Source organism: Schistocerca gregaria, chromosome 6, assembly GCF_023897955.1.
Source record: "Schistocerca gregaria isolate iqSchGreg1 chromosome 6, iqSchGreg1.2, whole genome shotgun sequence".
Lineage (NCBI taxonomy): Eukaryota > Metazoa > Arthropoda > Insecta > Orthoptera > Acrididae > Schistocerca > Schistocerca gregaria.
In genome coordinates this window covers 348,001,888-348,015,169 of record NC_064925.1, presented here as the reverse complement: position 1 = coordinate 348,015,169, position 13,282 = coordinate 348,001,888, and the positions used below count along the sequence as shown (strand labels likewise).

The following is a 13,282-nucleotide window of genomic DNA, read 5'->3' as shown; positions in this document are numbered from 1 at the left end:
CTTTGATAATGATGAACAAGAACCAAATATTAGACTGCGTATGATAGAAGATGTTGTGAACGAGAGTTAGGCGAAAAATTTTCTCCGTTTGAAAATCTTTGCGGCAGCTTCTTTAGTACATCAAATTGAGCACAGAAATTAGAGTCATCTTAGATTTAAAAATCTAGTCAGTTGCCATGCTTCATTTCTGACTGTATCACAATTAGGTATAAAAATAATACGAATACAAACATGACATGATATGTATATACTTCCGCGTTTGCTGTTGTCTCACTCTATACTTTCGTAGTTCATTAGGCAAACGGGATTTAAATGAGATAGTAGCAAACACGAAAGAATACATGGCAAAATGTTTATATTTGTATTCTTTCTTATGGTGAAGAGAAAACTGCATGTGATTCACATTTCGTCAGGTTCCTATTAGCAACCATCTCTCCCCACAGGTAGGAAAAAATTCAGAACGTAGACTTGGCCATATTGACAAACATCCCAAACAGTCTTGCCTGTCGGATTTTCGTAGTAAATTGAAATTCTGCTACATCTGAAGATGAACAATATGGAATTTGTATTTACTTCGTTGGATAATGTATGAAAATGCAGTGGTCGAAACTCAGGGCGGAGAATAAAAGCTCGTCTACCACCTCTCTCTCTCTCTCTTTTTTTTTTTTAATTTATTTACTGACGCAGAGGTTTTGGCGCCAGTATGTGTAGCGCTACGTATATTCGACAGCAGAAGTTAGTTGTGGCGTCACCTACCAACATTTTTCAGAACTTCCGCTTGCTTTGCACTTGATTCTAAGCCGCAGGCGGTTTTTTGGATTACAAAAACCGGAAAAAAAAGTGCGGCTTAGATTCGAGTAAATATGGTAGGCACTTTCTTTTATGCCTTGGTGAAAAAGACATGAAACCCACCTTGCTTGACATTTTTCCTTGTCCAAGTGTGTCTTATACAGACACTTCTGACATTTATCACAACCTGTGATGCAATCTCAGCAACAGTAATGTAGCAATCACCTTCCACAAGCTCACTCAGGGCATATCGTCTTCACTGACAACGGCTGACAGGCACCATGATTTTTCATTTGGTGAAACCATTTCAAAACTTCTGTGACCAACTGAACGCAAGGATTTTACCCACACTTGCATCACCAAATTGTAGTTAGTGTCTCCTCAAAATGTCATTTTATTTCACACTTCCATTGGCAGGTAAACAAATAATAATGCATGGCACAACTGTTCATTCACAGTAACACCGGAATGGCACACATAAATGTGTCAGCCACGTATACAGCCAAGCCATCTCCACTCCATTTTCCCACAAGTGATTGTGACATAATTCACTGCTTAAGTCACAACACGAGTAGATGAATACAGCTCCAGTTTATATTTGAATGACTTGTATGACTTATTCCTTCTCATGTCTACCTTCAATTAGGATTGAGGGGGTGCGGGGGGGGGGGGGGGGGAGAAAAGACCTAAGGGGATTCACACATCACCATGCATGACTTACACAGAACTGATAATAAGCGTACTCTTGATTAGCTTCTAAATAATTTTCCCCATCTTTACCATCACAAATAACTTTCTCTATCTGGTATGGTAAAGAATAGGATATTAGTTTCCTGAAGTTCAAAATGCCTTTACTTTCAACATATTACTGTCTGTTACATTACTACGTAAGACTTTCATACGTGTATCTAATGCAAGATAACAGTTGTTAAGTTATGACTAAATAAAGTTCTCAGTAGCCAATACTGACACATAATACCCAAAACAAAGTTATAAACCTATGGCAACCAGTCATTTTTCTGCAACAGCAGCTATTTGAACATTACTGTAGAAGTTAAAATCTAATTTGCTACTCACCAATTTTTCTGACCGTTCTCCTGATGGCAACCTCGCAACAGTAGCATCTGGCGAATCCTCAGGTGGTGGTGGTTGTGTAATCCAATTGTATTCACGCTTTTCTACAGGCAACCCCCACCTCTCATATTCAAGAGACTGTGTGCGCAGAGTCTCATAACAATCAAGGCACACCACAGCAAAGTCACCATTTTCGAGCAGAAGACTCTTCTCAGGTTGTCTGTGATACCTCAAGAAAGGAAAATCCTGGAACATCAGAAAATGTGATATAAAACCTTAAAAGAGTATCAAAAGAACTGACAGGTATAATGCTGTGTGCCAGATACACATATTATGAAGTAGTTTCTCAAATTAAAATCGATTGTTCCTCACCATACAACAGAGTTGTTCAGTCGCAGATAGGCACAACAAAAAGTCTGTGAGATAATAAGTTTTCAGCCAACAAGACCTTAATCGGAAATAGACAACATACACACAAACTCTCGTGAACACACACATCACCACTGTCTCCGGCTGCTCATGCCAGACTGCGAGTAGCAGCACATCATGGGAGAAGCAACTGGGTGGCAGGGGTAAGGAGGATGGCAGGGTGGGCAGGGGGAGGGATAGCAGCATAGGGGTGGTGGAAGGTAAAGTGCTGCTTAAGGGAGAGTACAGGGATGAGGTGAGGAGAGGGTAGGGCAGCTGGGTGCAGGCACTAGGTTATATATAGGGCGAGGGGAGGGGAGGGGGGGGTGGTAGTGGAAAAGAAGAGCAGTAAAAGGACTATGGACGTGTTTGTGGGCTAGAGGGCTGCATAGTGCTGGAACGGGAACAGGGAAGGAGCTAAATGGGTAAGGACAATGACTAACAAAGGTTACATAAGATATATTGCGGGGAGAGTTCACACCTGTGCAATTCAGAAAAGCTGGTGTTCCTGGGAATGTTCCAAATGGCACAGGCCCTGAAGCAGCCATCGAAGGGAAGAACGTTATGCTGGGGAATGTTCTCAGCAACATGGTGGTCCAACTGTTTCTTGGCTGCAGTTTGTCAGTGGCCATTCATGTAGGCAGACACCTTGTTGGTTGTCATGCCCACAGAGAATATAGCATAGTGGTTGCAGATTAGCTTGTAGATCACATGATTGATTTCACAGGTAGCCTTGCCCTTTCCACAATTTCTTAACCTCGAACCCTGCCTCACCACCATTCCCCACATCCCTCAACATGCAAACTAACCATACATCCGCAGAAAGAACCACAATCCACTAGCTAGAAACTGATCACAATCTTATAATCCTACTTGCTGACAAAGGCTCCACAGCTGTTGTTGAAGGCGCAAGGATTAGCTGGCAGAAGGACTCAGCCAGCTGTCAGATTCATGCACCAATAAACCCTGCCACAGTGAACCCATTCCAGAAATCCAGCAAAATCTCCAGTCTCTCCTCAAATCCTCAGGCCCATCCCAGAACCTCCCACCACAGTCTCTCTCTCTTCTAAACCCCATACTCCTACCTTCTACATGCTTTATAAAGTCCATAAACCCAACCGCCCAGGACACCCCACTGTGTCTGGTTACTATGTCCCCACTGAGAGAATCTCTGCTCTCATAGAGAATCTCTGCTCCCGTAGACCAACACCTTCAGCCTATTATCCGCAATCTAACCTTCTATATGAAACATACCAACCGTTTCCTCCAGCGACTCTCCACAGTACCTGTTCCTTTACCACATGGTGACGTGCTCACCATTGTTGATGCCACCTCCATTACCACTCATCCCTAATGCTCACAGCCTTACTACTATTGAACACAACCTTTCCCAATGCCTGACAGATTCCAAACACACAACTTCCTCCATAGTCGCCATCACCAACTATATCCTCACCCAAAATTACTTCTCCTTTGAAGCATCACTTACAAACAAATACTACCTGAATGAGAAGTAGCTACTCCAAGGTCTGCAAATCTGACAACAGCAGGGAGAGAAGTGTGCTGAACCCCCGCCCATCCACATTTCATCTAAATGACACCACTGGCTGAGAATTACACAGTAGATGGATGGGCCCAAATGGCCCGTCTGTAGCCAGCTTTTTGATATTTTCCTAGAGTTTCCAACATCTTACACCATTTTACATTGACGAAAATTTTCTTTATAGGTTCGCAAATCCTATGAAGATGCCTTTGTTGTTCTTCAGACTTGCTTCCACTACCTAGTGTAATGTCGGAACTGCATTTCCCTTTCTTAATTTCAAATGGAGTGTCACCCATAGTTTGCCTTATGTAGGAAGGCAGCCCCCTCCATTAAATGCTAGCAGTCAATAACATTCATTCTCTCTCAGCAGCTAGCTACGAGTTACAACTAGACTGCGAGAATCTCTCTCCTATAAGCTACACTATTGCAGTACTCATTATTCATCCAGATGTCTGTAATTTTCTTGTAGCGGTATAGCTGTGAATGTGTATCTGTAAATGTTTTAGAGTGATTTCCAAGTAACTATGCCAGGTAACGGCAATAAACATAAAGTGCTTCTTAATCAGATGACTATATTTATTTACAGCATTTATAACTTTTTCAAATGTGAATCTGAAATGGGGACTCCTATTGTTGAAATTTTTAAGACACTAGAACAAACTACACAAGCATGTGTTGACAAGAGAATTGTGCACAGAATAGTTAACAAAAGAGTCATACCTGTAGAAACCTCAGTAAAATTTGGTTTAATGTTACCTGGAAAGTGTTGAAATTACAAGCAACACACATGAATGGTTCTGACAACAATACCTTAAAGCACTCCGTGTTTGAAATGTATATGAGTAGTCAATACCTGATATCACAAAAATGTGTTATAATTGTGCTTGAGAAAATTGGCTACAAAGATAGCACTTCGGCAATGCAAAATTTTTTAAAAGACATTGCTTTCAAACATGTTATGAAGAGAGCTTTTAATTGAAAGAACTAACACAGGTGCAGTACAATACAAGAGAAGGAGGCAATTCAACAGTGCACACCCCCCTCCCCCACCCCTACCACTCCCCACGAACCATGGACCTTGCTGTTGGTGGGGAGGCTTGCGTGCCTCAGCAATACAGATGGCCATACCGTAGGTGCAACCACAATGGAGAGGTATCAGTTGAGAGGCCAGACAAACGTGTGTTTCCTGAAGAGGGACAGCAGTCTTTTCAGTAGTTGCAGGGGCAACAGTCTGGATGATTGACTGATCTGGCCTTGTAACACTAACCAAAATGGCGTTGCTGTGCTGGTACTGTGAACGGTTGAAAGCAAGGGGAAACTACAGACATAATTTTTCCCCGAAGGCATGCAGCTTTACTGTGTGGTTAAATGATGATGGCGTCGTCTTGGGTAAAATATTCCGGAGGTAAAATAGTCCCCCATTCAGATCTCCAGGCGGGGACTACTCAAGAGGACGTCGTTATCAGGAGAAAGAAAACTGGCGTTCTACGAATCGGAGTGTGGAATGTCAGATCCCTTAACCGGGCAGATAGGTTAGAAAATTTAAAAAGGGAAATGGATAGGTTAAAGTTAGATATAGTGGGAATTAGTGAAGTTCGGTGGCAGGAGGAACAAGAATTTTATTCAGGTGAATACAGAGTTATGAATACAAAATCAAATAGGGGTAATGCAGGAGTAGGTTTAATAACGAATAAAAAAATAGGAGTGTGGGTAAGCCACTACAAACAACATAGTGAACGCATTATTGTGGCTAAGATAGACACGAAGCCCATGCCTACTACGGTAGTACAAGTTTATATGCCAACTAGCTCTGTAGATGATGCAGAAATTGATGAAATGTATGATGAGATAAAAGAAATTATTCAGGTAGTGACGGGAGATGAAAATTTAACAGTCATGGGTGACTGGAATTCGAGAGTACGAAAAGGGAGAGAAGGAAACATAGTAGGTGAATATGGATTGGGGGGAAGAAATGAAAGAGGAACCCGCCTGGTAGAATTTTGCACAGAGCATAAGTTAATCATCGCTAACACTTGGTTCAAGAATCATGAAAGAAGGTTGTATACATGGAAGAACCCTAGAGATACTAGAAGGCATCAGATATATTATATAATGGTAAGACAGAGATTTAGGAACCAGGTTTTAAACTGTAAAACACTTTCAGGGGCAGATGTGGATTCTGACCACAATCTATTGGTTATGAACTGTAGATTAAAACTGAAGAAACTGCAAAAAGATGGGAATTTAAGGAGATGGGACCTGGATAAACTGACTAAACCAGAGGTTGTACAGAGTCTCAGGGAGAGCATAAGGGAACAATTGACAGGAATGGGGGAAAGAAATACAGTAGAAGAAGAATGGGTAGCTCTGAGGGGTGAAATAGTGAAGGCAGTAGAGGATCAAGTAGGTAAAAAGATGAGGGCTAGTAAAAATCGTTCGGTAACAGAAGAAATATTGAATTTAATTGATGGAAGGAGAAATTATAAAAATGCAGTAAATGAAGCAGGCAAAAAGGAATACAAACGTCTGAAAAATGAGATCGACAGGCAGTGCAAAATGGCTAAGCAAGGATGGCTAGAGGAGAAATGTAGAGGCTTATCTCACTAGGGGTAAGATAGATACTGCCTCCAAGAAAACTAAAAAGACCTTTGGAGAAAAGAGAGCCACTTGTATGAATATTAAGAGCTCAGATGGAAACCCAGTTCTAAGCAAAGAAGAGAAAGCAGAAAGGTGGAAGGAGTATATAGAGGATCTATACAAGGGCGATGTTCTTGAGGAAATATGATGGAACTGGAACAGGATGTAGATGAAGAAGAAATGGGAGATATGATACTGCGTGAAGAGTTTGACAGAGCACTGAAAGACCTAAGTTGAAACAAGGCCCCAGGAGTAGACAACATTCCATTAGAACTACTGACAGTCTTGGGAGGGCCAGGCCTAACAAAACTCTACCATATAGTGAGCAAGATGTATGAGACAGGAGAAATACCATCAGACTTCAAGAATAATATACAATTCCAATCCTAAAGAAAGCAGATGTTGACAGCTGTGAAAATTACCAAACTATAAGTTTAATAAGCCAAGGCTGCAAAATACTAACACGAATTCCTTACAGACAAATGGAAAAACTGGTACAAGCCGACCTTGAAGAAGATCAGTTTGGATTTCAAAGAAATGTTGGAACATGCGAGGCAATACTGACCCTACAACTTATCTTAGAATATAGATTAAAGAGAGGCAAACCTATATTTCTAGCATTTGTAGACTCTTTCAAATCATGACGGTCGCAGGGGTAAAATACATGGAGCGAAAGGCTATTTACAATTTGTACAGAAACCAGATGGCAGTTATAAGAGTCGAGGGACATGAAAGGGAAGCAGTGGTTGGGAAGGGAGTGAAGCCAGGGTTGTAGCCTTTCCCCATGTTAAACAATCTGTATACTGAGCAAACAGTACAGAAAACAAAAGAAAAATTCGGAATAGGAATTAAAATCCACAGAGAAGATATAAAAACTATGATGTTTACCGTCAGGTGATGCTGTGGGAATTAGATTAGGAAATGAGACGCTTAAAGTAGCAAATGAGTTTTGCCATTTGGGGAGCAAAATAACTGATGATGGTCGAAGTAGAGAGGATATACAGTGTAGACTGGCCATGGCAATGAAAGTGTTTCTGAAGAAGTATAGATTTAAGTGTCAGGAAGTCATTTATGAAAGTATTTGTATGGAGTGTAGCCATGTATGGAAGTGAAACATGGACGATAAATAGTTTGGACAAAAAGAGAACAGAAGCTTTCGAAATGTGGTGCTACAGAAGAATGCTGAAGATTAGATGGGTAGATCACATAACTAATGAGGAGGTATTGAATAGAATTGGAGAGAGGAGTAGTTTGTGGCACAACTTTACTAGAAGAAGGGACCAGTTGGTAGTAGATGTCCTGAAGCATCAAGGGATCACAAATTTAGCATTGGAGGGCAGCGTGGAGGGTAAAAATCGTAGAGGGAGACAAAGAGATGAATACACTAAGCAGATTCAGAAGGATGTAGGTTGCAGTAAGTACTGGGAGATAAAGAAGCTTGCACAGGATTGAGTAGCATAGAGAGCTGCATCAAACCAGTCACAGAACTGAAGACCACAACAACAACAACAACAACAACAACCCTGATGAATCATGGGTGACTCAGACTCATTCCATGAATACCTTCTGGAATGTAAGTGATGGTACTGGCGGTTTTAAACTTCCCACAGGAAAAGTTTCTGAGATGATTATTCTGGTTTTGTTCCTCAGAGTAAACTTGTATTTAGGTGTGGCGGTTTTAAACTTGCCACAGGAAAAGGTTCTGAGATGATTATTCTGGTTTTGTTCCTCAGAGTAAACTTGTATTTGGGTGTGTGTGTGTGGGGGGGGGGGGGGGGGGGGATAAAACCAGGAGTGCCATTCAGAAACGAACACTGTCAAATTCAAGAAGTGGTGCACTGAACAATTCTTGCTGTACCTTGCTTTGGAATAGGTCAGTGTAATTATCGTTCCAGTTGTCATTAAACTATTACAGAGAAAACAAGTACAAACACCGGGAAAGCAGATATTGTGCTCTGGCTAAAAAATAAATATATTCCACACAGTGTAAGACAGACTTGTGCCAAACTCCTGCATCTTGTTACAAGTCACGTGACAGAATGTACAAATCTGACTTTCTTTCAAGTGAGAAGTCACAATTTCTGCGTTTCTCAAATGTCACTGCCTGTATAATCCAAGATAATTAATTTGGGCACTGGTTAAAGGCTACATGGGGGAAAAACTAAACATTCCAGATAACAGACACTGAACCACTTGTGATGAAGTGACAGACAACATTTCCCCTTTCAGCATGGCCACACAGTGTGTGGCTTGCTAAAAAGCTCAGAAGAAGGGAGGTGAAGATGGATGTAATCCTTTAATCAGATGGTTCAGAGATGATCTAAGGCAGCTGAGATGATAGTACTATGGTGTTGACTTTGGAACAAAGTAAAGTGATAATACTTCTTGGTTTTAAGGACTAATGTTTAAAAAATGTGTTTGTAAACGTATCAACTGCACGCATATTATATGAGAATTTTTATCCTATGAAGTACGCAGACTATGACATTCAACATATTGCCGACAGAGAAGTTAAGCTTTTCCCAACATATTTTATGCTAAAATTACTCACGAAAATGCAACTGGATTAATTTGTTCCAAATTCCCATATTTCGACAAGTAAACCCCTGCCATTTTCAAGACATGAATTGGAAAATGCCTTAAAATCTGTGGTTTTTGACGTTATTGGCCAGCATCCCCATGATTTATTCACAGAAGATGGTTTAATTCTTTTCTTATTCAATGGATCATAAATGTGGTCTCTCATTGTAATGCTGAATGAGTTACTTTACATTCATAATGCCCACTGAGAGTGAAAACTATGATATGTTTTACGACAGTCTTTTGCGATAGTCTTTGCTACCAGTAATTCTTTTTTATGCACAGTGATGTATATTTAATTACAAATGATTAATGGAAAATCTCATATAAAGATGTGAAACAAATACTAACAAAGAGACAGAGGGGCTGGCCAGTACTTACCTCGGCTGTACTGAGCTGAGGTAATTACTGGCCAGTAGATGATTGATCAAAATTGGTTTTAAAATGTATTATTCCCCTCATACGTTTGAACATAAAATATATTAAAAATAAAGATTCCAAGACTTACCAAGCGGGAAAGCGCCGGCAGACAGGCACATGAACAAAACACACAAACACACACACAGAATTACAAGCTTTCGCAACTGGCAGTTGCTTCGTCAGGAAGGAAGGAAGGAGAGGGAAAAATGAAAGGGTGTGGGTTTTAAGGGAGAGGGTAAGGAGTCATTCCAATCCCGGGAGCGGAAAGACTTCCCTTAGGGGAAAAAAGGACAGGTGTACACTCGCACACACACACACACATATCCATCCGCACATACACAGATGTCTGCTTGTGTCTGTGTATGTGCGGATGGATATGTGTGTGTGTGTGTGTGCGAGTGTACACCTGTCCTTTTTTCCCCTAAGGGAAGTCTTTCCGCTCCCGGGATTGGAATGACTCCTTACCCTCTCCCTTAAAACCCACACCCTTTCATTTTTCCCTCTCCTTCCTTCCTTCCTGACGAAGCAACTGCCAGTTGCGAAAGCTTGTAATTCTGTGTGTGTGTTTGTGTGTTTTGTTCATGTGCCTGTCTGCCGGCGCTTTCCCGCTTGGTAAGTCTTGGAATCTTTATTTTTAATATATTTTTCCCATGTGGAAGTTTCTTTCTGTTTTATTTACATCGTCATTATTTTGAACATAAAATATGATATACCATACCCAAATGAACCTGATTGTGGTCCACAGCAACATACTTTGGCAGCAAGGACTTTGTTTGCTTGCTCTCTGCCACCATACATCCACAACCAACCCACCACATTTCCCTATCACTCCGTGTCTATCCGTGTAAGCACTTTCCTACATGATGTGGGGTAGAAAGATCCAAATTTTCTTTTCCATCCTTCTGTATATTATTCTTTTCAACAACATGGATGCATGTGGCATTTAGCTGTGCTTTGGTGTTGCTTTTAGCTCTCCAGTTACCTAGAGGATTTGTGACACTCTTCCAAAAGTTAGATAGTAGGTCTCCAGTTTCATAGATTCCATTCAGTAACATGAGCCATTCTTTTGGTGTAGCTTTTCTAACAATTTCAGAAATTCCACAAGAATCTTATCTTTTCCTTTAGCATTATTTGATCTCAAGTCTTCTAGAGCTCTGACAAACTCTGAATTTTAATACTTAATAACCTATGGTTTCTGAAACAATACTCTTTAAGCCATACAAATGGAAACACTCTTCCACATACAACAAAAAAACATTATCTTAACACATGCTTTTACAAACTACATGAAAAGTAAACCAAGAAAACAATACTGAAGAAAATTTCTAATTTCATTCCAAAGAACAAACATTCATCTCAGTGTCGGGGATCTAATTTATTATGGAAATATCAGTGGCAAAGTAAATGTATGGTATCATATTTGTATATGGCCTGAAAGAGCGATGCCAAGGAAGGTACAATATTAATGCTCAGAATGTCAGTCGGAACTCTGCCTTCAAAGCAACCATGTCACCACTCAATGATGTGGAATTTGCGTATATAGCAACTGGGTTGCTTGCCTCACAAAACACAAGCAGAAGCTATGCAGAGCGGGTGAAACAAGCCTGAGAAGCTTTCTCCGAATGTTTTAGTGAACAAGGGGCTCACATGGCAGCATATATTTGTAAACATAATAACTAATTCCAAATTAAACAAGTTAACTATAGTTTACCATGTACACATGCTGTTTGCTGTGTGTTTCTCTACTGTAAATACTATCACAAACAAAATAAAAGAATGATGTTGATTGCAATTAACACAATCTTATGTTTGTACTGTGACAAAAATTGCAAGAAAAATAAAGCTGTTACACACTGTACAGGTGACCTGATCTTATCTGTCAATTCTGAGAACTGTTTAAAATAAAATGAACAATTCTGTTTACTCTCATTAAACCATCATCTTCAGTTCCTGTGCTATTGTCGGCAATGACATAACTGACGCTTCCCAATCAGGAACTTCATCTGTTCAAAGTACCACATAGTGCTTTTATATGACCTTCCTGCCCACTTCCTGATATTTTGTCATTAATTTTTTTCAGTTCTGGTGGAAATATGTTTGGAGTAACTTGAATTTCTCTTGCTCTTGGCAGGAACTGACATGCATTGCACAATATGACCTTTCACAGCACAGTATATTGCACAATATATTAAATGAGCTTCAATAACTTTAAATCTCTGCAGACTTTGTCAATATACAGGGTGAGTCACCTAACGTTACCGCTGGATATAGTTCGTAAACCACATCAAATACTGACGAACCGATTCCACAGACCGAACGTGAGGAGAGGGGCTAGTGTAATTGTTTAATACAAACCATACAAAAATGCACGGAAGTATGTTTTTTAACACAAACCTACGTTTTTTTTTTAATGGAACCACGTTAGTTTTGTTAGCACATCTGAACATGTAAACAAATATGTAATCAGTGCCGTTTGTTGCATAGTAAAATGTTAATTACATCAGGAGATATTGTAACCTAAAGTTGACGCTTGAAACGTCCGACATTCAGTTGCGTGTTGTAACACGGGCCACGGGCGTTTCATAGGACGTGGAGGATGCATAAATTGGCCTGCCCGTTCTCCTGATCTTACACCTCTGGACTTCTTTCTGTGGGGTACGTTAAAGGAGAATGTGTACCGTGATGTGCCTACAACCCCCAGAGGGATATGAAACAATGTATTGTGGCAGCCTGCGGCGACATTACACCAGATGTACTGCGGCGTGTACGACATTCATTACGTCAGAGATTGCAATTGTGTGCAGCAAATGATGGCCAACACATTGAACATCTATTGGCCTGACATGTAGGGACACACTCTATTCCACTCTGTAATTGAAAACGGAAACCACGTGTCTACGTGTACCTCACCCCTCATGGTAATGTACATGTGCGTCAGTGAAAAAGACCAATAAAAAGGTGTTAGCATGTGGAGGTAATGTGCTGTTCCAGTCTCTTCTGTGCCTAAGGTCCATCACTGTTCCCTTTGGATCCCTACGTAATTCGGTGCTCTCCGATACACACGATCAAACAGCGGAGGAGTGGTACTCAAGCATCAACTTTAGGTTACAATATCTCCAGATGTAATTAACATTTTACTATGCAACAAACGGCACTGATTACGTATTTGTTTATATGTTCAGATGTGCTAACGAAACTAAAGGGGTTCCATTTTTTAAAGATGCAGATCTGTGTTAAAAAACATACTTCCGTGAATTTTTTTATGGTTTGTATTAACCAATTACACTAGTCCCTCTCCTCACGTTCGGTTTGTGGAATCGATTCATCAGTATTTGATGTGGTTTACGAAATATATCCAGCGGTAATGTTAAGTGACTCACCCTGTATTGTGCAAGCTGTCAATACTGATCTTGCATGGTCAGTATTAGCACGCAATACTCATTACAGTGCAATAAGTATGGAGTGAGTGAGGGGCGCTTTAAGGAATCAAATGTAGTTTTCCGAAAGGAACAATTCCAGCATTTGGTTGAACTGATCTGAAATAACCGCTTTAAATCAGAAAGGATATGTGCAGGCTTTAGAGTCTGCATTTCCCCAATACAAGTTCAGTATCTTGTACAGTACACCATCTTACTATAGTGAACTGCTAAAAAGGACAGAATAAAATAATGAAGATAAAACAAATAAGAGATATAAAAGTGAGCGAGAATCAAAAACAATAAGAACAAGACAGAAACACACAAAGATGACTTACAGTAAAAAGCAGAGTCTCTAATATACACAAATTGAAGACTTTTTTTGTCCAAGAATACTGAATTCAAAGGGGTGCAA

The 13,282-nt window shown here is 40.3% G+C and overlaps 1 protein-coding gene across 2 annotated transcripts in view; it reads right to left on the bottom strand.

Moving 5' to 3' along the window:
- Window positions 1-13,282, bottom strand: part of LOC126279117 (protein piccolo) — a 593,503-nt gene that overhangs the window by 489,329 nt on the left and 90,892 nt on the right. For both annotated transcript variants that reach the window (XM_049979596.1, XM_049979597.1), the window contains exon 8: window positions 1,867-2,109. In XM_049979596.1, coding sequence (XP_049835553.1) covers window positions 1,867-2,109 — 243 coding nt within the window. The remainder of the gene's footprint in view (window positions 1-1,866; window positions 2,110-13,282) is intronic.